The following is a 27,486-nucleotide window of genomic DNA, read 5'->3' on the forward strand; positions in this document are numbered from 1 at the left end:
CAATAACAAAGGTGTATGTTTCATATCTGGCAGTTTAGAGGTATGTGTCATTTGTTTTTATACGTACTTTTCTGGTGGATATATATTGACAGGCTATATTTTGTGAAATTGAACTCTGGATGAGAAGCTTTACCCACCGGGAGTACATATTGGAAATTCTCAGAGAAGTCAACAGTTCCCGCAGGATTTTCCATCCAGTTGCACAGAAAATTCAGCAGGGCTCACTGACCTCTGTTGTTGAAACTGACCCTTCATCCCTCCCCCCACCAACAAAAAATCTCATCCTCACATTTAGTTTACAAAAATGCCTTCACAATAGTTGTTCTGAGCAGAAAAAAGGATGATTATTTCATGGCCTAATAGAATACCTTTTAATTTTAAACACAACAAATGTTATTCTAAAAAGAAACTGTGTAAAGCATTGATCACCATTTTCAGTGTGGCTTGTATGTAGGATCGATTGAAACTTTGATTCTATGTATGTATGTTTGTACGTGTGTGTGTAAGTGTATGTCTTCAGTTGCATTGGATAGCAGCCATTATATCATGAGGAAATTGAATATAGGACTATGATTGATTAGGTCATTGTAAAACAGCCTAGATAGCTCAGAATGTGGCATCCAAATGCCTTAAGGTCTGATCATCGATTGATGAATACTATATATTGGTAGTCTTTTTTGATGCTCTGATTTCCAATGGGTGGCTGCAGTTTAGAAATCCAATTATGTCTGCCTGTTTTAATGAGTAAATATCAGCATAACTTTTACATGGATTTTGTGCTGAACTAATATCATTTAATGCAGTACTGAAATGAATATGCAAACAGTCATCTGAAATGTTGCCAAACTGTGTCTGTTTATGAATTGGTGTAACACTCCGAACATAAAGTGTAGTTTAATGGCAATAATGAGTTTGAAGTCATGCATGTGTCAGGGTTTTTACGATATCGGTGATGGTCTTTGAACTTGATTCAACCTTTTAGCCAGAAAAGTTCTTGGTGTGATGAAACCCTTGGCCTACATGGCCGGGAATCTCCTCGAAGCTGCTTCCACTCTGTTGCCGTAACTTCACCAGAATCGCGTTTACACTTCTGGAGAAGTTATGGGCGGTGGAGTGGGAGCTGCTCCGAGGAAATTCCCGATCTTTTCATTATTGTCAAATTAAATGTCAACTACTAAGTTCGATATGGTGTTTAATCAAATTTAAATATTCATTTCAGAGAAGTCAGTAGTCAAAGTAAAATTTTGAATCATTTTAACCATCCCCTTACTACTGGATCATATGATGACAGCATAAACCCAGTAACTACAGGCCTCACTGTAAACTGTTAATAGAATAGTGTTTGTAAATGATTAAAAACAAATGATTGACCACTACATTACCATTTACTTTAGCATTGAGTTCCATTTACTTTACACCAGATCCACCTGTTTTAGTATTTGTTTTTATGCCATGTTTAGTTCAATGTAGGCAAATGAAAAGGGAATCTCTGAGGTCCCTGACATTGAACCAGTTAATGAAGAGACAACTGGAACACCAGTCTAGTGTACCTCACGACATCACTAACTGGGACACTGGTTAGTATGTTCTATGTTACGATATAACACAAAGTCAAACTTTGTTATTGCAAACATGTGAAGACTGCTGATTGTTACCAGAGTTCATTATTTCATGTATGAGCTCTTTTGTTGGGTATAGTGGAGCTTCACGAGAAACAGGAAAAACATTGGTCATAATGGGAGGTTTCTCATAATGTAGTTTGTTGCAAAGGGTTTGATTGTATTATTTTTTTTATTCGTTCATGGGATGTGGGCGTTGCGGGCAAGGCCAGCATTTATCGCCCATCCCTAATTGCCCTTGAGAAGGTGGTGGTGAGCCGCCGCCGTGAACCGCTGCAGTCCGTGTGGTGAAGGTTCTCCCGCAGTGCTGTTAGGTAGGGAGTTCCAGGATTTTGACCCAGCAACGATGAAGGAATGGTGATATATTTCCAAGTCGGGATGGTGTGTGACTTGGAGGGGAAAGTGCAGGTGGTGTTGTTCCCATGTGCCTGCTGCTCTTGTCCTTCTAGGTGGTAGAGGTCGCGGGTTTGGGAGGTGCTGTCGAAGAAGCCTTGGCGAGTTGCTGCAGTGCATCCTGTAGATGGTACATACTGCAACCACGGCGCACCAGTGGTATAGGGAGTAAATGTTTAGGGTGGTGGATGGGGTGCCAATAAAGCGGGTTGCTTTGTCCTGGGTGGTGTCGAGCTTCTTGAGTGTTGTTGGAGCTGCACTCATCCAGGCAAGTGGAGAGTATTCCATCACACTCCTGACTTGTGCCTTGTAGGTGGTGGAAAGGCTTTGGTGAGTCACTCGCCACAGAATACCCAGCCTCTGACCAGCTCTTGTAGCCACAGTATTTATATGACTGGTCCAGTTAAGTTTCTGGTCAATGGTGATCCCCAGGATATTGATGGTGGGGGATTCGGCAATGGTAATGCCATTGAATGTCAAGGGGAGGTGATTAGACTCTCTCTCATTGGAGATAGTCATTGCCTGGCACTTGTCTGGCGCGAATGTTACTTGCCACTTATCAGCCCAAGCCTGGATGTTGTCCAGGTCTTGCTGGATGCAGGCACGGACTGCTTCATTATTCACCAGGCAGTTGCATTATGTAAGATTGCTTTCACGTATACTGGTTTATTTTGAAACCCAAACATGGCATTGTAGGAACTAAAAATAATTCTGTTAAAACTGCACCAATTTTGTTCACAAATTGAATTCCAGTTCTTTGTTAGCCTATTTTTTAAAGAGCTTCTTGACCATTTTTCTTTGATCATTCCCACCTTTATTTTCAAATATTTATGCCTCCAGAAGCCATATCCCAATTTTACACAAGAATTTGTAATTCAAGTCCAAAAATCACTGTTGTTAAACTGTGCTCTGTGGCTGAATTTACCCCACATCCAGTTCTATATCTTTGTTGTGGGTGGGAATGGAACACTTAACCCCAGGAATGCTGGGTTGGAGCTGGATGTGACAATGCAAGTAATATCAGTTTATCCCACAGGCTGTATTGCTCAGCCCATGAGATAATGCCCACAAGGTATGTTTTTTCCCAAAGTTATTTTAATTCCTCCAGTTGAACATGCTGAAAGTTTAAGCTCCTTGAAAATCTGAAACTAAACAATAAATGGTCTCCTAACATTGACATTGCCACTGATGAATAAGAGACCTAAACTACTAAATGATCGTGCACTTAAAGCATCCCAACAGAATCAGATTTTTTATGTTGCTTTGAAATTATTTGGGTCCCAAAAATCTGCAGCCCTTCTGGCGTACTATTTTGACGCAAGTCCACTGGAAGGGATGCAGATTGTGCTGGGACCTGGGTAAACTGGTTCCCTTCCTTAATTCAGAGTTTCCAATTGGCAATGTTGGGGACAGAGCTTCTGCCGACCCCAAACATGGCCATTGACGTATAAAGGGCCGGAGAGGGGAGAGAGTTCCTACTTTCCTAGCTTTCAGGCATTCCACTTGGTCAGACAAGACATACTATGCCACTAAATTGTGGATATGGGGGCCACCTTGGGGTTCAGTTCAGGACTGGGTCCTGGACTCTGAAGAAAACTTAAAAGAAATATATTTTCAAGTGATCCCTTTACAAAGGATGACACAGGGGACACCAGTCACTTCTTTCTGGGGGGGAGGGGTGGGAAGGACCCAGCACCCAGTCCCACTCCTCTATATGCCCCTAGTGGAGCAGGCACCTACCATTGCCATGGTGATGAAGGGATTTCCCCTTACCCCAGTAAATCCACCGGGTCAGTGGCTGAGGTTCCCGGTGGACGCATCTCAGCACTTATGCCTGAATGTGCCCTCACGCAAATCTCTAAAGCCCTGATTTCTAGCATAAATCAATTTCATTTACTTTTACTTATTTTATTACTATTTCTGACATTCTAATGTCTACGATATACATTTGTATTTATAACAGAAAGCATATTAGGAAAGATATTATCTGACAGACAGACTTAACATTGTAAAAACATAATGATGCCTCTCATGAGCTATTTGCTCCATAGATAATTATTACATTTGACCAGTCCATGATGCATTCCTATATCTTTGTACGGGGAAGTAATATGGAACTAGAGTCAGTAATCTAGCCTTTCTTTTCCCTGCATTCTGTTGTGTTTCCCAACCAGAAACAAGTTTCACTTTAAATAAGAACTTCATAAATAAATCAAATGCTGTCACAAATATTATGAAAATATTTTTTTGAAAGCTGTTGCAGGTAAGATCTTATTTTTATTATACTGTTTTGGGAATAAAAAAACAGGCTTTTTACAGTCAATTAGCTCTTTGACCTAATGGCATTTCATTTCCAAACACATTTAATTTTAAGTGCATTTTGCTGATACCTGTCCTTAATGCAACAAATAATCGTGTTTTTCTACGTTATTTTGCGGCTAAGTATCAGCTTGGTTTAGTTGGTAGCATTCTCGCCTCTAAGTCAGAGGGTTGTGAGTTCAAACTCTATTCCAGGACTTGAGTACTAAAATTAGGCTGACACTTCAGTGCAATATTGAGGGAATGCAGCATTATTGGAGGTGCTGTCTTTTGGATCAGAAGTTAAACTGAGGCCTGTTCAGGTGGATGTAAAAGATCCATGGCACTATTTGAAGAAGGACAGAACTTCTCTCAGTGTCGTGACCAGCTATTCACCTCCCTCAGTGGATTCAGTAAATTGGGAAGAGTCCCTGACAGTGAAAGTTATACCTGATTTGATAGAAAGACTAGATTGATGAGACTGAGTGATCTTTTCTTAGCTAATTCGAATTGTAGTCTCATTAAGTAGAGAATGCACAAGGGGAGCAATGGACTATTCAATTTATTCCATGGGTGACGAAGATGTAATAACTCAAGTGTTGAGTATTGAATTCGTTCTGTTTTCCATTTATATAATTGGTGTGGGGATAATTTTGTTCAAAGTAAAACAATTATATTTTAAAAATAATAATTTTAGTGAGGTTTAGTACTTGTTTGGGTTGGTACAGGGTTAGTGAATCTTCTTAACTCCATTCAAAGACTGAAAATGGATATAGGCAAAATTTCCTATTGGCCTCTTAATGGAAAGAAGGTCATTTTTGCTACTTCAGCTGCAGGTACATCACCTCACAAAAATTATGCTATCATTATAAAGAGCTGAAGATGGCAGATTTTGCCAGTAGGTAGAGGATGAAATAATTATAGTCATGATGCTATTACAAAAAATATGGTAGAAACTACTGTATGCATTACTTTTATCTCATGAGCAAAGTCATAGTGGGTACATATCTTTGCCCATGGGATAAATATAACATACAGAAATCTTTACCTTGTGATGAATTATCTATCTATTGTAATATAATATATTGTAATATGGGAAAATATAATAGCTATTATATGTTATATCAGCCAATATAAATCATAATATAACTGCATGTCAAACCACATGGTACACAATTGGGAGCTTACCACACATAGAATCATAGAAAGGTCACAGCATGGAAGGAGGCCATTTGGCCCATCGAGTCCGCGCCGGCACTATCCAAGAGTAATCTAGCTAGTCCAACTCCTCCGCTCTTTCCCTTGGCCCTGCAAATTTTTTCCTTTCAAGTACTCATCCAGTTCCCTTTTGAAGGCCATGATTGAATCTGCCTCCACCACCCCCTCGGGCAGTGCATTCCAGATCCTAACCACTTGTTGTGTAAAAAAGTTTTTCCTCATGTCACCTTTGGTTCTTTTGCCAATCACCTTAAATCTACGTCCTCTGGTCCTTGACCCTTTCTCCATTGGGAACAGTTTCTCTCTATCTACTCTATCTAGACCCTTCATGATTTTGAAAACCTCGAACAAATCTCCTTGCAACCATCTGTGTTCCAAGGAAAACAACCCCAGCTTCTCCAGTCTATCCACATAACTAAAGTCCCTCATCCCTGGAATCATTCTAATAAATCTCTTCTGCACCCTCTTTAAGGCTTTCACATCTTTCCTGAAGTGTGGTGCCCAGAACTGAACACAATACTCCAGTTGTAGCTGAACCAGTGTTTTATATAGCATTGAAACAATGTTCTTATCTCCATGCTTATCAGTAATGGAAACCATTAAGAAATCAATACAATATATTGAAATGCACCCTGGAATGTATTCAAAGACAGTGATGCATCTCTTGGTTGATGTGCCAATGCTTCTATTTCACAATTTGACATTTTCTCAACCCTGCAATGTGGTATTGCCTTACCATACTTTGTAGAATGTATATTATATAGGATTTAGCAAAAGACCTGTTGTATAAATAAAAATTCCTAATGGTTGGTCTAACAAAAGCTGTGACTATTGGATTAATAGGTAACACAGCCCAAAATTCTGGGGGCCGTGGAGGGTGGATTCATGGTATAATGTACTTAGGGGAGTAGAATTTGGGATAGAACCTGGATCTGGCAGAATTGTGCCTCTTTCCCAACCCTGTTGAAAATCCACTTTGGGGGAATGCCCATAATATGCCTACCCACAAATGGACCATCGTTATAATCCAATGTAAATGAAGGAAATATGTAATAGGACATATTTCATTCACATTCACCCTTAGCAATGCTGGATGCCAAGGTCACTACACAGCACATAGGCTGAGTGTGCCTGAAAAACATTACCTGATTCTAACCCCTTCATTCAACTAAACATTTTACGTTGGTGCATTTTCCATTTGAATGAGATTAGATATACTCTGTGTGAGTATATCAGGATGCCCAGATCCTCCTTACAGAATGAAATGATGGCTTTTTCCCAGATGATATATGCGAGTGCATTAGGTTTTACATATTGATGAGATAATAGCTTTTGTCCAGATAGTCTGGAATGTAGATGTACATGATAGTGCCCAGACCTACTGCATAAGGCTGTGTATTGTTCAGATTATGTAGAGGCTTGTAACTGTGCTTAAAAACAGAAGATGGAACTGAAATTCACCATTGATCCTTCTTTTCATTGCTACTCCAGTCATCTCTCTTTCTCATAGTTGTAATTTTTGGGTCAATGGAAATTTTAGTTTAAATTTGGTCTGCAAAGCCCATGTAAAATCCATGCAGAAAATTCTTGTGCCTAATGTATCAATCTTGTTAATTAGCACTAATTAACTAATATGTCCTGTCAGTTTCATAGGTAAGGGAAATAACATTGAAGCTTCTTTTCTTTTCTACTTAGTGCTATGTCAAAGTTGTTGGTTCCCAGCAGGTGGGGTTTTGCATAGCTGGCAGCAACAATGAAGTAAACTGGCTGGATTTGCTAAAGTCAGCAGGCAGGAAGACCCATTTGTTTATTGGTTCTACTTGGCCACTGGCCTTGTCAAATCTGGAAGCTTTGCTTAGGTGTTGCCATTCAATTCTGTAACCTGCTAACTTGGTGGGAATAAATTCTGGGGAAAATAGTGAACTGAATTCTTCGGAATTGTTTTGGCAAGTCATGCGTGGCTATTATAGACACACACATATGCAGTTTATAAAATGAGACTCCATGTTGGTAGCCAGCACCACTAGCACGGCACTAAGCATGTACACTACACCCTCTATACAAGTTTAAAAAAAGCCCCTTGGCCCACATTTTCATCGAATTATATCTAGTCTACAGTACAGAAACTGGCCATTCGGCCCAACTGGTCTATGCCAGGGTTTATGCTCCACATGAGCCTCCTCCCATCCATCTTCATCTAACCCTATCAGCATACCCTTCTATTCCTTTCTCCCTTGTGTGCTTATCTAGCTTCCCCTTAAATGCATCTATGCTATTTGTTTCAACTACTCCTTGTGGCAGCACGTTCCACAACCGTACCACTCTTTGGGTAAAGAAGTTTCTCCTGAATTCCCTATTGGATTTATTAGTGACTATCTTATATTTATGACCAAGGTTCCCTCTAATTTTTTGCGACCATGTGCAGAATGAATTTAGGTTTGTGCACCGATATAAAGGCTGTGTGTGCCACGTAAAAAAAAATTACAACTTTAAATAGAACATCTTTTTAGAAAACATTATTCAGGGTAAACAGAACAAATGTACAAAATAATGGATAATTGTAACAATTTAATGTTATATTGGCTGATAAATTTATATAGTTTATGAAATGGGTTTCTTAAGTTGCACTAGGATTGAGCAGACCAGTCTCGTTGTATTTTATTAAAAATTATCTGATTGGAATGATTCCAATCAGCTTTTTGTTGAATCAGTTTAATGACTGATTGAAACAGAAATAAATCGAGTGCAATCAGAATTTTTAAATTAAATCAGAAATACAAAAACAGCTGTCAAGTCAGTGTGAATTTGGGGATAGGGAACAGTTTAATTAAAGCTCTCCCCTCCCCCTACCCCCGTTGAATCCTCAGCAAATAGTGCATTCCAATTGTACATCTTGCAGGTCTTACTAGTTTTGGCTGCCTCTATGTATGGACCCTTCATCTGTGATTGGGCGGAGATATGCCCGGTCTCTGATTGGGCGGAGATATGCCCGGTCTCTGATTGGGCGGAGATATGCCCGGTCTCTGATTGGGCGGAGATATGCCCGGTCTCTGATTGGGCGGAGATATGCCCGGTCTCTGATTGATTGGCCACGCATTGGTTTTGAATTTAACTCCTGGTCTGGTTTCCGCACAGCCAATCAGCTGGTCTCTGTCTGCATTTCTTAGCAATGCGGTGCCTGGGGCTGGAGCCGCGGGATCGAACACTTGGACCTCCGGACACTCCCCAGCACCAGAGGCAGAGCAGCCTGCCTGGGGCTGGAGCACTGGAGACTGGGGAGGCAGAGCTGGAGAAGGGCCCGGGGTCCGGGCACTGGTCAGTGTGAGAGGGGGGCCTGGGGTCTAGGGACTGATCAGTGTGGGAGAAGGGCTAAGAGCACTGGTTTGGTGCTCGGACGGAATGTTTAAGTGCGCAGCCCACAACAGACTGCTGCGTGGCAGCACATGTGCGCAGCTTAGAGGGAACGGTGTTTATGACCCCTAGTTTTGGACTCCTCCACAAATGTAGACATTTTCTCTATGTTCACCCTCTCAAACCCTTTCATTATCTTAGAAGACCTCTATAAGGTCACGCCTCAGCCTTCTCTTTTCTAGACAAAAGAGTCCCAGCCTGTTCAATCCTTCCTGATAAGTATATCCTCTCAGTTCTGATATCATCCTTGTGAATCTTTTATGCACATTCTCCATTGCCTCTATATCCTTTTTATAATATGGAGACTAGAACTGTGCACATTTAGATATCCTACACTGCAACTACTGAATTTCATAAATTTTAAGTTGTTGGTGGGAATAAATTCTGGAGAAAATAGTGACCTGAATTCTTCAGAATTGTTTTGGCAAGTCATGCGTGGCTGCTATAGACACACACACATGCAGTTTATAAAGCGAAAGAAAAGCATTGCACTCAATATGCACACAGTCACTGTGCAGCTGTTTCCCACAGATAAATCCATGCAAATGAGCCTCTCAGTCTTCTCTTATGTACCTTCAATAAGTTCACTCTTACAATTAAAAAAAAATTCTATTTTCTTGCCCATTCGAAATAAATACCAACCAAAAAAAGGACGACGCAGTCATCAACAGAGACTACAAAGCTCATCAGCCAAATAAAGGTATAGTCACTCGGGTCTGATTTTTTTTAAAGGGTTCCACTCCCCCAATTACGTTGAATGCTTTGTGGCAGCTGAGTTAACTTCCTCTGTGATTCTTATACCAATCAGTTTTATGACACCAAACAACAAAGTTTTGTTATGTAACATTACTAAACACCATGCAATCCCATTGTGTATCACAGAGAATATTTTCTGGCAGGAAGCCACCCCAAGTTCCCACCAGAACAAAACTGGTAAAATGATGATATAAGGCCATCTGATTCAGACTAATTTGGATGTGTTCAGTGCAGACTGAAATAGCTCTAGACATCTCTAGTTATTCAGTTTAAAAAATTCAAAACCTATAAAAACTGAGTGAAATAGATTTTTTTTTTGGATAGATTTACGTAGTTCAAGATCTTGGATTTAAGAATAATGCAACATTTGTAAGTGTCTGTTGTTTTCATAGGAGCTACGAAATCTAGTTTGCTATCAGCACAGAGTATAGTCAGCATGTTTGTTCCTGCACCAGAGGAATTTACAGATGATCAGCCAACCCTAATGTCAGACAGGTAAGCATATAAATTTGTTAACCATGCCTTTTGGACAACAGTTTTATTGATTGTTTCCCCTTACATTTTTTACTATATAATAAAATATTGATAAATGAAAATGCAAATTTGTTTTGCTCTAAAGCAAATCCTGAATATACAGCACTCATTAACATGAATATCCATTATTGTACTGCATTTTTCAGAGAGAAAAAATTGACAGCTTCTCTGCCACATTTGAGTCATACAGATGAAATTGCAAATTACTCTGATAAAATTGTGTGGGCCAGTTTTCTTGTGGGTTACATATTTTTACTACATCTAAATGATTATAAACATGAGGGGATGGTATTATGAAGGGACTTGCATTTTAAAAGATGAAAGTACTTTACCTCATGTAGACTGCACTCTAAAGCAATTATCACTTCAAACTTCTATGTGAAGAAGCAATAGGGATTCTTCATTACAGCAGGGCCTTCTATAAAGGCCAGACACAGTACACTTTCAATATCAAGAGCTGTACCATGTAAAATTTTTGTTGTATTTTTACTTTTTAGCCTAAATTTTCTGAGTAAGTGCTGGTGGTGAAGAAGTTCACCCACTGCCAGTGCGATTTTCTAACATACGCTAACAGATGAGCCAAGTTCCCCTCTGTTAGCATCTCCTTAATGTTTGAAAATTTTTAATTGTTTTATACGGATACGAACAGTACAATAAAACGCAGCATAAAGTATGCTAGTAAAAGAGTACCAAATGCAAAATAAATAGAAGCAGTCACTGAACATTTTACAAGTAGCAGTAAGGTTGCATGATGTGTAAAATATAAATAGAAGAAACATGTATTTAACCAATTATAACTCCACCCAGACAGATATGCTATAGTGTGAATGTATAAAACCTAGTGTGGACTAGAGTGAATCAATTGTATTTTTATGACAATCCGGCAGTTTTCACAATCATTTTGTCTGATTTGTGCCCACAAATGACCAAATTTATTGAAATTGGTTTCCAGGGACAGATTCACGCCATCTCCAAGAGCCCCAGACAAATATGGGACAGAGAGTAAAATTCACCTTAACACAGAAAAATTACATTCAAAACATCCTAGCATTTAAAATACTGTCAGAAGGAGCGAGGCAGATTTCGCAGATTGGTTGCATATAAATCCTGATATTTGCCATCGTGGGTGGGGTGGGGATATACAGAAGGGTCCCAAATATTGTTGGGGTCCAGGGCCCCAAGATTTCTTAATCTGGCTCGGTCAATTTTACAACCTGCTATGGTAGATTTGAATTTATAGCCTGTGGGTTGCTAGTTCAGTACGATAAAACCTAGACTCACACCCTTAGTGCTGAAGAAGGACAATTTTAATAGTTTAATTCTTTGGTACAGATGCCTTGACTGTGGGGCTGTTCTTGAAGAATATGATGAAGAAACATTAGGACTGGCTATTGTTGTACTTTCAACATTTACTCACTTAAGCCCAGACTTAGCTGCTCCTTTGCTGCTTGATATTCTGCAGTCAGTGGGAAGGTAACCATTATAATGATTTTTGATATCTGCCTTGTTTGAAATGCATTAAAAGTATTGAACGTTGGTGGCCTAGAGTGAATTTTTAGCAAAACTGCACTGTCAGTATTTTTCTGACATTTTATCTGAATACATGTTTTGAAGTGAAAAATAACTGTATAATTCATGTGTAATGTACAGTTAAGAAACTTCTTTGATTTTTCATTTCAGACTGGCATCAAGCACCCTTTTTCCTGGTCAGGCAGAAAGGTATTTACTTGCCTTTGTTGTTACAATAATGTATGCAAAAACATTTCAACCTTGTGCTTTTACTATTGTTATGTAAGGTTATCTTGAAACTATTATCCTTCATTTAACTGGTTTAGCTCCATTGTAATTTATTTTATGCCTTTGTTCAGTCTCCTTATGCCATGGCTGAGAGGATAGGCCATATGTGATCATTGGTTTCCACTAATGTTGCTCTTTTAGCCAGCTATAAGGTGAACTGCAGTGGTCCAGGCTGTCTGATTTTTCCCCATTCTCTCTCTGAGGGGAACATGTGACCAGCCTGTTATGTCTGAGACCAGGGGCATGATTTTAACATTGAAAAACGGGTGGGTTGGGGGATGGGGGGAGGTATTCAAAATTGCAACTATTTCAGACCTGCCTCCAACCCGCCCATTTCCGGTTTTCATCGGGGCAGGACGAGGGGCGGGCGACCAACCCGCTTCCAGGAGACAGGTTGGTGACTAAAACCTTTTAAGGATGCTGCGGGCCTCCATTTTTGCAGAATTTGCAATTTCAACCCCTGAGGGCCGGGATTCCAACGTGAAAGGAGGCAAGAAGACCCAAAACTGCACAGCTGATGCGCCCAGAGGAGCAGGAGTGCTTCCCCCAGGCCCAACAAGCCTACCTGCAACGACTCCCCAATGAATGCGAACCTCCCCCTCCGACCCCCTCCAACAACCACGGACCCCCCCAATAATCACGGACCCCCCTGATTGCAGACCCCCCCAACAATTGCAGACCCCCACAATGACCCCTGATCATGACCCCCCTCCCCCGTGACTGACACCCGATCTCTCCCCCCATGACTAACTCCCCCCCGTGACCCCCATGCCCACCAGTGCCCCATGCCCACCAGTGCCCCATTCCCACCCATGCCTACCAGTGCCTCATGCCTACCAGTGCTCCATGCCTACCCATGCCCATCAGTGCCCATGCCCACCCATGCCACTGTGCCCACTCATGCCCCCCCGTGTTCCCCCCCCCATCCATAATATCAAAGACTTACCTGAAGACATACCTGAACACGTCCTCTCCATGGCTGCTCTCCTGTCCGACTGAGACCTGCCTGTCAATCAGGCCGGCCAGTCGGATGGCAAACCGACAAAAAAAATAAAACACATCCTTTCGTCAAAATTGTAAGGACGTCCGGAAAACCCGTGCTTCCAGGTTTCCCATCTGCAATTTGATCCCCCTCCCCTTCCCAGCTTGGGGGTCAAAATCATGCCCCAGGAGTTTGCTGTTTGTGTACAGGATTATAGACGTGAATCTGTGTTTTGCCACTTGTTGACACTTCAGTCTGCTGTAGCTGCTTCACACACCTACAACTATCCTTTAATGCAGAGAGGAGACAGGTTGGTCACTTGTTATGGGGGCGATTTTCAACAGCCAGCTGCCCGTTTCTTACCTGAAAAACAGATGGCTAGCAATTGAAAATTGGGGGGGGGGGGGTGCGGGTGTGTGCACTATGGCCTCCCCTTGGATAGCCATGGTCCACCTGATGCAATTTTCAGACCAGCCTGTAAATGGGCAGGCAGCTTGCTTAATATGCAAATTGTTGCACACCAATTGTCAGACCCCCGATTGCAATTTTCAGGTACAAATGGTCAGAGCATGTGCCATGCAGGCTCCACCCAGTTGTACCAGGCCTTGATTGGCTTAACCAAGGAGAAGGCGTTCAAAAAATAGCCCAGCAAACTTTAAGTTTCCCAAAACTCGCTGGCAGCATGTTAATGAGGCCTAAACCTCAAAATGGCTTGGGTTTCATGCCTGCACCATAAGGCGGGTGGAGCAGCTGCTCCGCTAACTTCCTGCCCGTCATGGGCGCTACTTGAAATTCTCCCCCCTATGTTTCTTACAATACTATTGCAACACATGTATATCTGTTTGTGAAGTAGCAGGCCTGACACAGAACATATAAAATACAGTACCCTGATTTGTTAGTGGGATCTGCATGCAAGTAACTGTGGGGACTTGAAGTCATGCCCAAGAATTATGATGTGACTGCTAACTTTATTATTATTTATTATACCACTTCTGATTACATCTCTATTAAATATTTTTAGAGTTTCATCACCCCCTCCTCAAAAATCCCATCTTCACGCCTTTGTCATTGGAAACTATTTCCCCATCTCCAACCTCCCTTTCCTCTCCAAAGTCCTTGAATGAGTTGTAGCCTCCCAGATCCTTGCATATTTCTACTGCAACTTCCATTTTGAATCTTTCCAATCAGGTATCCACTCTATCCACCGCACCAAAACGGCCCTAACCAAAGTCAGAAATTATATTTTTGGACTGTAACCATTGTGCCTTATTCCCATTCATCCTTCTTGACCTCTCTGCAGCCTTTGACAAAATTGACCATACCATCTTCTTCTAACACCGCTCATTTCTTGTCCAGCTCAGTGGAACTGCCCTGACTTGTTTCCAAGCCTACCTATCCGATTGTAGCCAGAGCGTCTCCACCCGTGCTTCTCTTGTTAGCCTTGGCTCAATGGTAGCATTCGTGCTTCTGAGTGAGAAGATCATGGGTTCAAACCCTATTCCAGAGACCTGAGTACATAATCTAGCCTGACACTTCATCGCTGCACTGTTGGAGGTCGCGTCCTATGGATGAGGCGTTGATCCAAGGTGTCATCTGCTCTCTCAGATGGACATTAAAGATTCCATGGTACCATTCAAAGAAGGGCAGGGGAGTTATCTCGGTGTCCTGGCTAACATTTATCCCTCAACTAACATCACCAAAATATGTGCACCTGGACATTTTCTCATTTTCCACCATGGACTGTACTGTCCCAGAGAAGAGATTATCCAAGTACCAATTATTCTTGCGTAAACCTTGACATTGAAGGTTGGCATGTGGTTTGACCACCAGGGCAACAAAGTCACACCCACATACACATGCACTTTCCGCAGGAATCAATGAGTAGTGTTCAGGAATGGGAACTCTGGCTTTTTGCTTTGGTTCCTAATCCAGGCCTACTGAGGCCTTTGTGGCATCTATTCTGCCATCCCAGCTGTGATAAGCTAAATTAGCACAGACCATGGATCAAATCTAGGACCTTCATGGTCTAAGTGACTCATTATATGTACGTGATGTTCTCTTTTAGAGTCTTTGCTTTCAAGTAACATGCTGCTATGATTCTTGTTGTAATCTTGGTGTCTGCTTTGTCAAGATTGTGTCAATGTCCCAAGATTGGACACTATTATTACATTTCTTTCTAAATTATGACATTTCATGGTCTGCATTTGAATAAACGTTTACCCAAGTGTGAAATATTTCTGACTTTCTATTCATTTTTTTAAGCATGATGATTCCTGGCAATGCTGCTGGTGTGGCAAAGCAATTTTTACGCTGTATTTTACATCAGCTAGCTCCCAATGGCATACTTCCACAGCTATTCCAAAGCAACATCAAAGGTATGGTACTTTACAACATTTATTTGATACACTAGCATTTGGATACTGAATGTCAACATTTAATTTTTCCTAAACATAGAGAGAAATAAATACATTTTGAAATAGTAGTTTTATTTTGTCACCTAGATGGAAGCTTCCTTCGAACTATGGCCTCGTCTCTGATGGACTTCAACGAGCTGAGTTCAGTGGCAGCACTGAATCAACTTCTGGAGGTATTGTAGAGTTTAGAAAGAACTAGCAAATTATAAATCCTTCTTACTAATGTTTTGTAATGTCCTGTAATAGAAAAAAAATCAATAATAGTTGATATTATTCCAAGTTAAAAGTGAAAAATGTTAAATGGTATATTAGTACTGTACGGTATTGCATGCAACGTTTGTGATACAAATGTGACACAGGGTTTGAACAATAAGAAGAGCTTACCAGCAGGAGGAGCCATGCTTCGCTGTTTAGACAACATAGCCACCTATATGGAAGCTTTGCCTATGGATTTACCAAGTAACCTATGGACTACAATATGCAATCAGTTTCAAACATTTCTGACCAAACTGCCATGCATACTGCCGCTGAAGGTAAGGAAGAATTTCCTGATCTGTTGCCATTTGGAAATTTAGATTCATAAATATGACAAACTAAGAATACAACCTTTCTGCATGTTTTTATTACAAATCTAACTTTGTATAGGGCTGGTTAGCACAAAGCAGCATACTACAAAGTTGTAGCACTTGGGCTTGTGTTCATGTGGAATGCTTTGTCACAAATGGTGGTCTGCACTGAATTGATTACAGCATTCTAAAAGAGAGTAGATAATTAGTCGAATAAGAATATAGAAGGATATGGGAATTAAGCAGGTAAACAAAATTAGTTTGGTGAAAAAGCAGAAGAATGGGCCTGTAGAAAATCATTCCTTGAGAGGGACTTAAGTTCAGCACAGACAAAAGGGCTGAGTATCGTCCTCCTCTGGTAAAATATCTGTTTCCTTAAGTGCAGAGGTTTTCATCTCAGGTTTGCCATCAAAGGAGGGTGAAGCATAAATGACTCACTTCCCAAAGGGAGGGAGGAGAAAATCACCGGACAAGTCAGCCGGACCACTTGGGCAGCATGATTGGGTGGCTCAAGAATGGTTATGATGGAGTCTTGGGAGAAGTTCTCTGGCCTGACTCTCACTGGGGTGAGAACCAGCAGACCCTGAAAAGGGATGGAAAAAAATAAATACCTAAAAGCATAAACCTATATTGGGCCATTTATACCTGTCTGTAATGCCAATGTACTTGGAATGATCATGAAGCTTGATTGATAGTCAATGTGTTGGGAAGACCCACAAAAAGGAAAAGGTAAAGGGAGGTCTCCTACCATTAACAGAAATGAAATAAAAATGTAGGTAATCTTATGAATACCACTGTTTTTGCACTATTGGTGATAGTTTATGTTTGGTGAAATGATTTGTAAATGTCTGAACAGGTCACTTAGCCTTAATAAGTTCGATTTTTGAAAAGTTTTACAGAAAAACAAAAATGACCAGAAACCAGATATTCATGAAATGTTGGAAATAGATTTTTTTATATGACATGAAAAATCACATATTTATCAGGACGTGTTGAAACTTTCTAAATGTTGTTGTCAATTTTTGAGAAAATAAATACCCAAATACATGCTAAGTAGTGATGACTTTCATCTTGTATGCAGTGTTGCTTGGATTCCAGTTTGGCAATCATGATCTGTCTTCTCAAGATACCTACCACAAGTGCAACACGGGTAAGCTAGTGCTAATGTGGCTTATTAAAACCTTTGACCTCTTGTTGCTTGACTTTTTTTCTCCCATGCTAGTTTTTAAAAACTTTTTCCAAAATTTTCAATCGCTATTCCTATTTTCTCCCTTTTTAACTTTGCCCTTTTGTTCTTTTGATTTTGGTATTGATTTTTTAAAACTAATTTTTGTTTTAATCTAATTTCTTTTATATTTGTTGTCTCTGTACACTTTTTCTCATCTATTTTGTATTCTTGGTATTTTATCAATTTTAATGCTATTAATTTTCCTGTTGCCACATTTTTTATCTTCCTTCCTTTTTAATCTTGGGTGGGAATTTCCTCATTGCTGCTTCCGCTCTGCTGCCATTATCACCAGAAATGCAGTGGAAACCCCGTTTATGCATGTAAAATAGATTTCCGCTACATTCCGATGAAGTTATGGCAGCGGAATGGAAGCAGCTGCATGGAGATTCTTGACCCTTGCTTTTTTCTTTTTTTTTCATTGCTCAGTTGATATACATTTCCATAATATTTCTTTTTTCTCACTGATTCTCTTTTCAATCTCTTTTTAATTTTCCATCATTTATTTTTTAAAAATGGTGTTTCTGATCTTTTATTTCCTTTCTTTTCTTTGCTTATATTTTGCTGTTGTATTCATTCCATTCCAAAGCATACTTTAACATTTTAAGTTATTTCTTTTCCATTACCTGTTTCATCTCTATTTTCAATTTCTTTACAAGCTACTCTTTGATGATGGAAGGGAAAAGGCTGATGAGGGTAGTATGGTTGATGTAGTGTATATGGACTTTCAAAAGGCATTTGATAAAGTACCACATAATAGACTTGTTTGAAAAATTAAAGCCCATGGGGTTAAAGGGACACTGGTAGCATGGATACAAAATTGGCTAAGGGACAGAAAGCAGAGAGTAGTGGTGAATGGTTGTTTTTCAGACTGGAGGGAAGTATACAGTGGTGTTCCCCAGGGGTCAGTATTAGGACCACTGCTCTCTTTGATATATATTAATGACCTGGACTTGGGTTTGGAGGATATAATTTCAAAGTTTGCAGATGACACGAAACTTGGAAATGTAGTAAACAATGTGGAGGATAGTAACAGATTTCAGGAGGACATAGACAGACTGGTGAAATGAGCAGACACAAGGCAGATGAAATTTAACGCAGAGAAGTGTGAAGTGATACATTTTGGTAGGAAGAATGAGGAGAGGCAATATAAACTAAATGGTACAATTTAAAAAGGGGTGCAGGAACAGAGAGACCTGTGGGTGCATATACACAAATCTTTGAAGGTGGCAGGACAAGTTGAGAAGGCTGTTAAAAAAGTATATGGGGTCCTGGGATTTATTAATAGAGGCATGGAGTACAAAAGCAAGTAAGTTGTGCTAAACCTTTATAAAGCACTGGTTAGGCCTCAGCTGGGGTATTGTGTTCAATTCTGGGCACCACACTTTAGGAAGGATGTCAAGGCCTTAGAGAGGGTGCAGAAGAGATTTACTAGAATGATACCAGGGATCAGGGACTTCAATTATGTGGAGAGACTGGAGAAGCTGGGGCTGTCCTGCTTAGAACAGGGAAGGTTAAGAGGAGATTTGATAGAGGTGTTCAAAATTATGAGGGGTTTTGATAGAGTAAATAAGGAGAAACTGCTTCCAGTGGCAAAAAAGTCATTGACCAGAGGACACAGATTTAAGATGATCGATAAAAGAGCCAGAGGCGACATGAGGAAACATTTTGTTATGAGCAAGTTGTAATGATCTGGAATGTACTGCCTGAAAGGGTGGTGGAAGCAGATTCAATAGTAACTTTCAAAAGGGAATTGGATAAATACTTGAAGGGAAAAAATTTACAAAGCTATGGGGAAAGAGCAGGAGAATGGGACTAATTGGATAGCTCTTTCAAAGAACCGGCATAGGCATGATGGGCTGAATAGCCTCCTCCAGTGCTGTACATACTATGATACTCACCAACCACATATCCTAGTCCAGCCCAGATGACAAAATAGTTTGAAATGGTCTCTGTCAGTACTACTCTGAAGTAGTTGATAGATGGTGCACAAAACAGCTTTGAATTTTCCTCACTGTGGGACAGTGTTTGGCCTCTGCTTGGTGTTTCCCCACAGCAGCACAGCTGAGAATAGGAACTCAGCACTTGGGAAAATCAGCCTATCACTTCCCAATACAATTGTTAACAAAAGAGGTAGTTGCTTTTGCAGGGTTTGATGTGAAAGCATACTCAGACAAATCTTATGTATTATCTAAAAATCCCCGTTTATAAATAGAGGCACAAAAGTAGTGTTGGGTTTGTTTCTTCGAAGTGTTTACAAGAGGGAAGCACTAATGTAAAAACAGTATGAATGTGAAGACTAAGTAGGTACTTTTCAATATTGGTTTCACAGCAGGAGATTTACTTTGTTAATGTGTCACCTTCATACAAGTTTAATATGGTGGTATAAGTTAAATGGAGCTTCATACAAGCTGTGCAGACTCATACTGTGATCTGAATTTACTTCCTTGTGACAATATCGAAAACCAAAATTAGACTGATTGCCATCTCTTGTAGTTTTTGCCTGTTTCAGTAGGGTAAGCCATTTTATTTTGCTTCTTAATTAACTTGGTGTCTTACTCAATTTTCCATTGTCTTTGATTTTAGAGCCTTTTGGAGCCATTTTCTAAATTACTGAGCTTTGTGATTCAGAATGGAGTCTTCAGTCTTCTGTACCTTGTTGAATTGTGTGGATTGTGTTATCGAGCATTCAATAAGGTAAAATTGGGCCACATTTTTCAACTGAAAAAAATGGCAATAATATGGGCTTATACATTTAGGCAGAAACATGCATAAAAGCAAATCAATCTAAATTACTAATGATGTTAGTACATTTTATCCATTCTGATGAAATCTAAATCATTGTAAAGCATTCTTGTACGGAGTCGTACAACACCAGGTTATAGTCCAACAGCTTTATTTGAAATCACAAGCTTTCGGAGCTTTGCTCCTTCGTCAGGTGGGTGAAGGGTTCCATAAAGGCACCGCATATATAGTCAGAGAACAATATATATATATATATGCGGAGACTATAATATGCGGTGCCTTTATGGAACCCTTCACTCACCTGACGAAGGAGCAAAGCTCCGAAAGCTTGTGATTTCAAATAAAGCTGTTGGACTATAACCTGGTGTTGTACAACTCCGTACATTTGTCCACCCCAGTCCATCACCGGCATCTCCACATTAAAGCATTCTTGTAATCAATACTATTTTGCAGTGGATGAAAGTTACATGAGCGAGATGTATGGATGATATAAATAAATGATGTAATGTTGTTTTCCACTGACTTGCAGAAATATTGTATAGTTGAAACTGAAGAATTGTAGCGATTAACAAATACTGTGAAGGCTGGAATCTGAAATTAAAACAGAAATGGACAGCAAGTTGGTCAACATCTGAAATAATGGGCAGAATTTTGACCCTGAGCCAGGAAGGGGGTGGGGTGGAGGGGGGTCAAATTGCGGACGGGAAACCCGGAAGTACCGGTTTCCCGGACGTCCTTACGATTTTGACATAAGGACATCTTTTTTTTTGTTGGTTGGCCGTCCGACTGGCTGGCTTCATTGACAGGCTGGTCTCAGTTGGACGGGAGCAGAGCAGCCAGGGAGAGGGTGTGAAAAGGTAAGTCTTCAGGTATGTCTTTGATTGTATGGAAGGGTGGGGAGTTATGGGGGACACCAATGGGCATGGGGGGAACCGACAGGCATGGGGGGAGTCAGTCATGGGGGGAGGGATGGGGGTCAGTCATGGGGGTGCTGTCGGGATCAGGGGTCATGGGGGTCTACGATCGTTGGATGTCGGGATTGGGGTCGTCACGGGGATCCACGATCATTGGGGGGGGGGTCGGGGGTCATTGTGTGGTTCCGCAATCGTTGGGGGGAGATCGGGGGTCATCGCGGGGATCCGCAATCGTTGTGGGGGTGTTGGAGATCGGGGTAGGGGGGTTTGCGATCATTGGGGGTGGGGGGGTCGATGCAGGTAGGCTTGTTGGGCCTTGGGGAAACACTCCTGCTCCTCCGGGCCCACAAGTTGTGCCATAAAGACACTTACCTGCAGTTTCGGACCTTCTTGCCTCCTCTTACATGGTGTGAAGGAGAAGGCCCGCGAATCCTGGCCCCCAGGGGTTGAAATTGCAAAATCTGTAAAAATTAAGATCCGCAGCCTCCTTGAAGGGTTTTAGTCACCAACCTGCCTGCTGGGAGTGGGTTGATTGCCCTCCCCTCGTCATGCCCCGGTGAAAACAGGAAATGGGCGGGTTGGGGGCGGGTCTGAAATGGTTGTGATTTTCAATGCCTCCCTGCCCCCAACCCACCAGTTTTTCAATGTTAAAATCGTGCCCAATGAGTTAAAGTTTTGGGTGGAGCCCTTCATCAGAATTGAATTCAGGAATTGTGATGACTTTGCAACATTAATAATTATAGGATTTATTGCATTTCAGTGCACGTCTTGCAGGAGAATAATGAATTTAATTGACTTTGTTTCTGTGAACAACAGATGCATCAATATTAACTACTTTGCTTCCAGAGTGATCTTCAGATTTTGAGCACCTAATGGGGAACTTCACCCACTGGGATTACATATCCAAAATTCAGGGTCTTGCTGTGCAAAATTATACAACAATTGGATGAAAGGATAGTGATAGATTTCAAGAGGATATAGACAGGCTGGTGACAAGGGTGGACCTGTGGCAGATGAAATTTAAAGCAGAAAAATGCAAGGTGATATATTTCGGTAGGAAGAATGAGGAGAGGCAATATAAACTAAAGGGCACAATTCTAATAGGGGTGCGGGAACAGAGAGATCTGGGGGTATATGTACACAAATCATTGAAGGTGGCAGGGCAGGTTGAGAAAGTGGTTAAAAAAGCTTACGGGGGGGGGTCCTGTGCTTTATAAATAGAGGCATAGGGGGTGATTTTATGAGGCAATTGCGGGTGCATTGGAGGTGGGGGGGGGCTCTGAAAATTGTGGAAATCCCATTCGGGTTCGGAAGCCAGCTCCAACCCGTCGACTTCTGAGTTGACCCGAAAACGGAAGTCCCGCCGGCAATTAAAGGCGATAGTTAAAGAGCCAAATGAGATACTTAAGGCACTTTACCTGTGATGGATTAAGTACTTAGAAAGATTTTTAACTTACCTGGGCGGCTTGCCCACTGGTTCTGATTCACGCATGGTGAAACCAGGTGTGAAGGGCCGGATCAGGGAACAAGAAACTAAATAAATTAAATAAAAAAACCATAGAAGGAAGTGGAAACACTAAATGAACCTACCTTTGAAACCTGCTCTGATGTCCCCCTCTTCCCGTTCCCACCCCATGGTCTTCCAGTCCAGCGCCGGATCTTCCATTCTCCACCCACTCCGGTCTTCCGTTCCAGCGCCAGATGACGTCTTGCTCTCTCTCTTTCTCACCCCCCCCCCCCCCCCACTTCGCATTGCAGCTCTTGTCAATCAGGCTAGCTGCCGGGTGTGAAACCCGGAGAGGACGTTAATCATCATCAATCAACTTGCGATCGCGTCGGAAACGGTAAGTTTTGTTCATGTGGATTTGCCACATGCACCTTCACCCCCCCCCCCCCCCCCCCCGCTGCCAACCCTCCACCATTGAAAAAATAAGCTCATAGAGTACAAAAGCAAGGAAGTCATGAACCTTTATAAAACACTGGTTCGGCCACAACTGGAGTATTGTGTCCAGTTCTGGACACCGCACTTTAGGAAGGATGTATAGGCCTCAGAGAGAGTGCAGAAGAGATTTACTAGAATGATTCCAGGGATGAGGGACTTTAGTTACATGGATAGACTGGAGAAGCTGGGGCTGTTTTCCTTGGAACAGAGAAGGTTGAGAGGAGATTTGATAGAGGTATTCAAATCATGAAGGGTTTAAACAGAGTAGATAGAGAGAAACTGTTCCCATTGGCAGAAGGGTCAAGAACCAGAGGACGTAGATTTAAGGTGATATGAGGGAAAACTTTTTTACACAGTGGTTAGGATCTGAAATGCACTGCCCGAGGAGGGGGTGGAAGCAGATTCAGTCGTGGCTTTCAAAAGGGAACTGGGTAAGTACTTGAAGGGAAAAGATTTGCAGGGCTACGGGGATAGGATGGGGGAATGGGACTAGCTGGATTGCTGTTGCATGGAACCAGTACAGACTTGACGAGCTGAATGGCTTCCTTCCGTGCCATAACCGTTCTATGATTCTATTTAAATTAACCATAATAAAAGTGAAATGAACCACAAGGTAGCTGTAGAATTATGCTTCAACTAAACCTGGAATTTTTATGCGCAACTCATAAGCAAAATATCTAGTAGTGCTCTGGATGGAAATGTGCATGTTCACCAGATATTATGGCACTTGGTGGAAACTGACCATTCAAAAACTCGTATGAACCATACTTGTTAGTTTTTACTTATTTTGACCGAGAACTAGTCAGCAGTAAGGTAAGTCCACTCAGAATGGTTTTCTTTTTAAAAAAATGTCCAATAGAATGCTACTAATTGACCACTCAGGCCCATGTAAAGTTATCTTAATTTATTTAACTCCCTATCCTAACCTATCACAATCAACAAAATAATAGCTGTTTAATGGGAAACATTATTGCAATGGGTAGGGTGGACTATAAGTACAACCCCCACCCCCCCAAGTTCTCAAAAAAAACATGAACACTTTCCCTACTTGCTGCCAGCTATTCATACTTTTATATCTGCATTCCTTCTTCAATGAAAATCCTTAATTCTAGGCTTTCTCATGCACCTGGGACCCCTGCATTGACATGATCAAATTTTGGATGCAGATTACCAGATTACCATTCACTACCTGCACATTATGCATTACAATTTTATTTTTAAATGTCAGCTATGAGTCTTTTTCTGATTTTAAGTAAAGCTAACTGGGCAGGTATATTTTATATCAAAGTACCCCTCCAAAAACGACTCTGCTATTCATTTAATTGTTGGGCCTTTGACAAACAAATTGCACCAGTGTGTAATGGAGTAGTGACCAGTGATGGTGTGGATAGTAATAGATGCATATCCAGCTATTTGAAAGAAATCATAGGTTCTGTTGAGCCTTATGGGTTTCATATTGTTTTGTGCTTGCTGTATTTTGCAGGAGCGGGATAAATTCTACCTCTCACGAAGTGTTGTATTGGAACTGTTACAAGCACTGAAGCTAAAATCTCCATTACCAGACACCAACCTATTGCTGCTGGTACAGGTAAAACTTAGCCCAAATATGCTGAGTTAGGGTGCACTTTATTTATAAATAAATTGGTAAATGTTCACCCTAAAACTTACTGCATAAATTGTCTTTGAACTGTTACACGTGATGACTGAACAACCTTAGCATCAGCTACACTTTTTGAAGTAATGTAATCAGAAATCATCTGCTTAATAAGAGTACAGCAGAATTAATACAGATTTGATGGCGAAATGTTTTACAAAAGAAAATTCTTCCAAATTATATACTTTCTTTAAGTAAGTTTGTTCAGATATTCCTCCCAAATTAATTATTATTAATGAAATGATTGCAGTAAGCAAACGTATTACACATTTCATTATGAAATATAAAAACTCAAAGAAGAAAGATAGCTCCAGCAAGAAAAGCTGGTCAAAACGGTTCTGTTTTGTGTATCTGATGTAACATTAATTATGAGTTTTACATTGCTTCGTAATACAATAAATACTGCAGAGTCAGAGTGTGCATTTATTTTACATTTATTTTTTGGATATAGTTGCCTTTAACGTGGAGAATGTCTCAAGGTACTTTACACAGGGGTGAGGAAAGAAAAATAGATTGCAAAAACAGACATCGAGCCATGGGATAGAAAATAGAAGGGGTGCCTGAAAGCTCGGTCAAAAAGATGGGTTTTGAAAAGGTTCTTTAAAGGTGGAAAATAGAGAGGCAGAGGGGTTTAGGTGGCACATTCCAATGAGTGTAATTGAGGTTGCTGAAGGCAATTGGTAGGGTGAAAGAAGGTGAGGGCTGCACAGGAGGCTACAGGCAGAAGGTGAGGGCTGCACAGGAGGCTACAGGCAGAAACTGACGGATGCAGGAGGGGATGTAAGGTTGGAGGAGCATCCAGAGATAGGTCAGAGCAAGGCCATGGAGGGATTTGAAGTTTAGGGAAATTTGAAATTTGATGTTTTGGGAGCCAGTATAGGTCAGCAAAAACAGGTGTGATGAGAGAGTAAGACTAGGTATGGGACAAGCGACTGAGTTCTGAGTTTACGGAAGGTAGAGAGTGGGAGGCCAGCGAAGAAGTTATTGAGAAGTCAAGTCTTGACGTGTCAAAAAAAAAATGGATGAGGGTTTTGTTGGTAGAGGGAGCCAATGTTTAGGAGATGAAGATAAGCAGTCTTAGTGATGTAAGGGATGTGGGGATTGAATTTTAACTCCAGGCCAATGTTTAGTAAGGTCTGGTTCAGCTTGAGTGAGTGGATAGGAAGTTGGGCTAGAATCAGTGGTGAGGACGCAGCTTTTATTGTGGGGGCCAAGAATTATGTCTTCAGTTTTCCTGATACTCAGCTGGAAACTTTTTCACTCATCCGTGATTTGATGTTGGACAGGCAATTTGACAGCACGGAAGTGGTTGTAAGTCAAGAGAAGTGGTGAAGAGCTGAGTGTCATCAGTAGACCTATGGGGCTTGAATTTGCCAGGCCTGCGGGTTTCCGGCGGGTTGGGTTTCGGGAGCGTGGTCAACACGCTCGGCGAAATTAGTGGGTTGCCTGCGCGATCATAGCAGGCAACACACTAATAGGAATCAATTACCTGCTCCTCCGGGGTCCGCGGCGCTGGCCTGCGCGTCGGGCGGGCTGCGCATGCGCAGTACGATCTGTCAGCTGGAGGCTCTCTAGTTAAAGGGGCAGTCCTCCACTGACAGATGCTGCAACCAATGGAACAAATTGCAGCATGGAGCAGCCCAGGGGGAAGGCTGCTCCCAGTTTAATGATGCCTCACCCCAGGTATCATCAGATGGGGTGAGGAGGAGGGGGAGGACACAGATCTTCCCCCCGGCGGGCGGGAGGAAGCGGCCTGCCTCTGCCACCAAGAAGGCCTGGCTCGAGGTGGCAGAGGGGGTCACCTGCGCCACCAACATATCGCCCACCTGCATACAGTGCAGGAGGCGCTGCAATGACCGCAGTAGGTCAGCCACAGTGAGAACACGAAGTCTTTCCCCTGCACTCCGTCTGCCACAACACTGCCCCCACCCCACATCTCCTTCGGCACCGCCAACACTACTCTGTCACATCACCCTTCATACCCACTCAAACCCCATCCTCATCTTACCTCCACCTACTCACCTCGCCAGTATTCATCCTGCCACTAACACGCGACCCAATTCTCATACAATCTCATTGCTCCATCCCATACTCACCCTCTTGTGCATCTCCCTCACGGCCAGCCTCACTCAACCTGCCACCACCTGTGCTGCAGCCACAGGGCATGCATCAAATATGTGCAGTAGGCAGCGTAAGGCAAACGTGTCGTGAGCATGAAGGGGGTGCACAAGGGTGTCTGAGGGTTTGTCCTGGGTGTTACCTATATTGAATTTCAGAGCAACAAACAGCACACATTATATTGACACCACCACTGCCATGTCTCCGCGAATCCTGTCCGTTGTGTCCAATAATGCCCGCTCCTGGGTATCACTATGAGGACCCACCACGGATGCCAACCATCGTGTTACTGCAGAGTAGGTGCAGGTGTATTTGCAGGGCTCTTCCGCGCAGACGACTGAGAGACATCGGCGGTGTACCCGGCTGCACCCTGGAAGGATGCGGAGGAGAAGTTGTGGAGGGCAGTGGTGACTTTGACAGCGACAGGTAAGCAGTTGGTGCTGGGGCCAGCCAGGAGCAGCTCGGCATGAAAGAGCCTGCAGATCTCCACGACTACATGTTGAGTGAATCTGCGCCTCCCTGTGCACTGCTGCTCGGAGAGGTCCGGGGAGCTGCGCCTCGGTCTGTGGACCATGTGGCAAGGGTAGTGCCCTCTGCGATGCGTCTCTCCCTGCGGTAGCCCTCCCTCCTGCTGTGCAGGTGGGCGTGCAACAACACCGTGTTGGGGGGCTACACGTCTCTGCGGCGGACGGCGTGGACTGCGAGGCTGCTGGGGCTGGTCATGCTGTTCGTCCTCCGAGGGTGTCCACGCACCACCCATCTGGCAGGTGTTGGTCTGAGGGGTTGTGCAGGGTAGGTGGGTGGTTCCTCGGACTGGGGCTGCGGTTTCGTGTCGGTCTGTCCTCTGGCTTGGCGGGGGGTGGTGGAGGGCAGGGGTTGCCCTATGTGACGCGGTGGCCT

The 27,486-nt window shown here is 42.2% G+C and overlaps 1 protein-coding gene across 1 annotated transcript in view; it reads left to right on the top strand.

Moving 5' to 3' along the window:
* Positions 1-27,486, top strand: part of LOC137326650 (protein unc-79 homolog) — a 180,337-nt gene that overhangs the window by 121,404 nt on the left and 31,447 nt on the right. The window contains exons 34-43 of the mRNA XM_067991943.1: positions 1,461-1,577; positions 10,088-10,190; positions 11,562-11,702; positions 11,910-11,948; positions 15,271-15,383; positions 15,510-15,595; positions 15,782-15,955; positions 17,070-17,138; positions 19,800-19,910; positions 24,298-24,402. Of these exons, the coding sequence (XP_067848044.1) occupies positions 1,461-1,577; positions 10,088-10,190; positions 11,562-11,702; positions 11,910-11,948; positions 15,271-15,383; positions 15,510-15,595; positions 15,782-15,955; positions 17,070-17,138; positions 19,800-19,910; positions 24,298-24,402 (1,058 nt within the window). The remainder of the gene's footprint in view (positions 1-1,460; positions 1,578-10,087; positions 10,191-11,561; positions 11,703-11,909; positions 11,949-15,270; positions 15,384-15,509; positions 15,596-15,781; positions 15,956-17,069; positions 17,139-19,799; positions 19,911-24,297; positions 24,403-27,486) is intronic.

The sequence above is a fragment of the Heptranchias perlo genome, chromosome 10, assembly GCF_035084215.1.
Source record: "Heptranchias perlo isolate sHepPer1 chromosome 10, sHepPer1.hap1, whole genome shotgun sequence".
NCBI lineage: Eukaryota > Metazoa > Chordata > Chondrichthyes > Hexanchiformes > Hexanchidae > Heptranchias > Heptranchias perlo.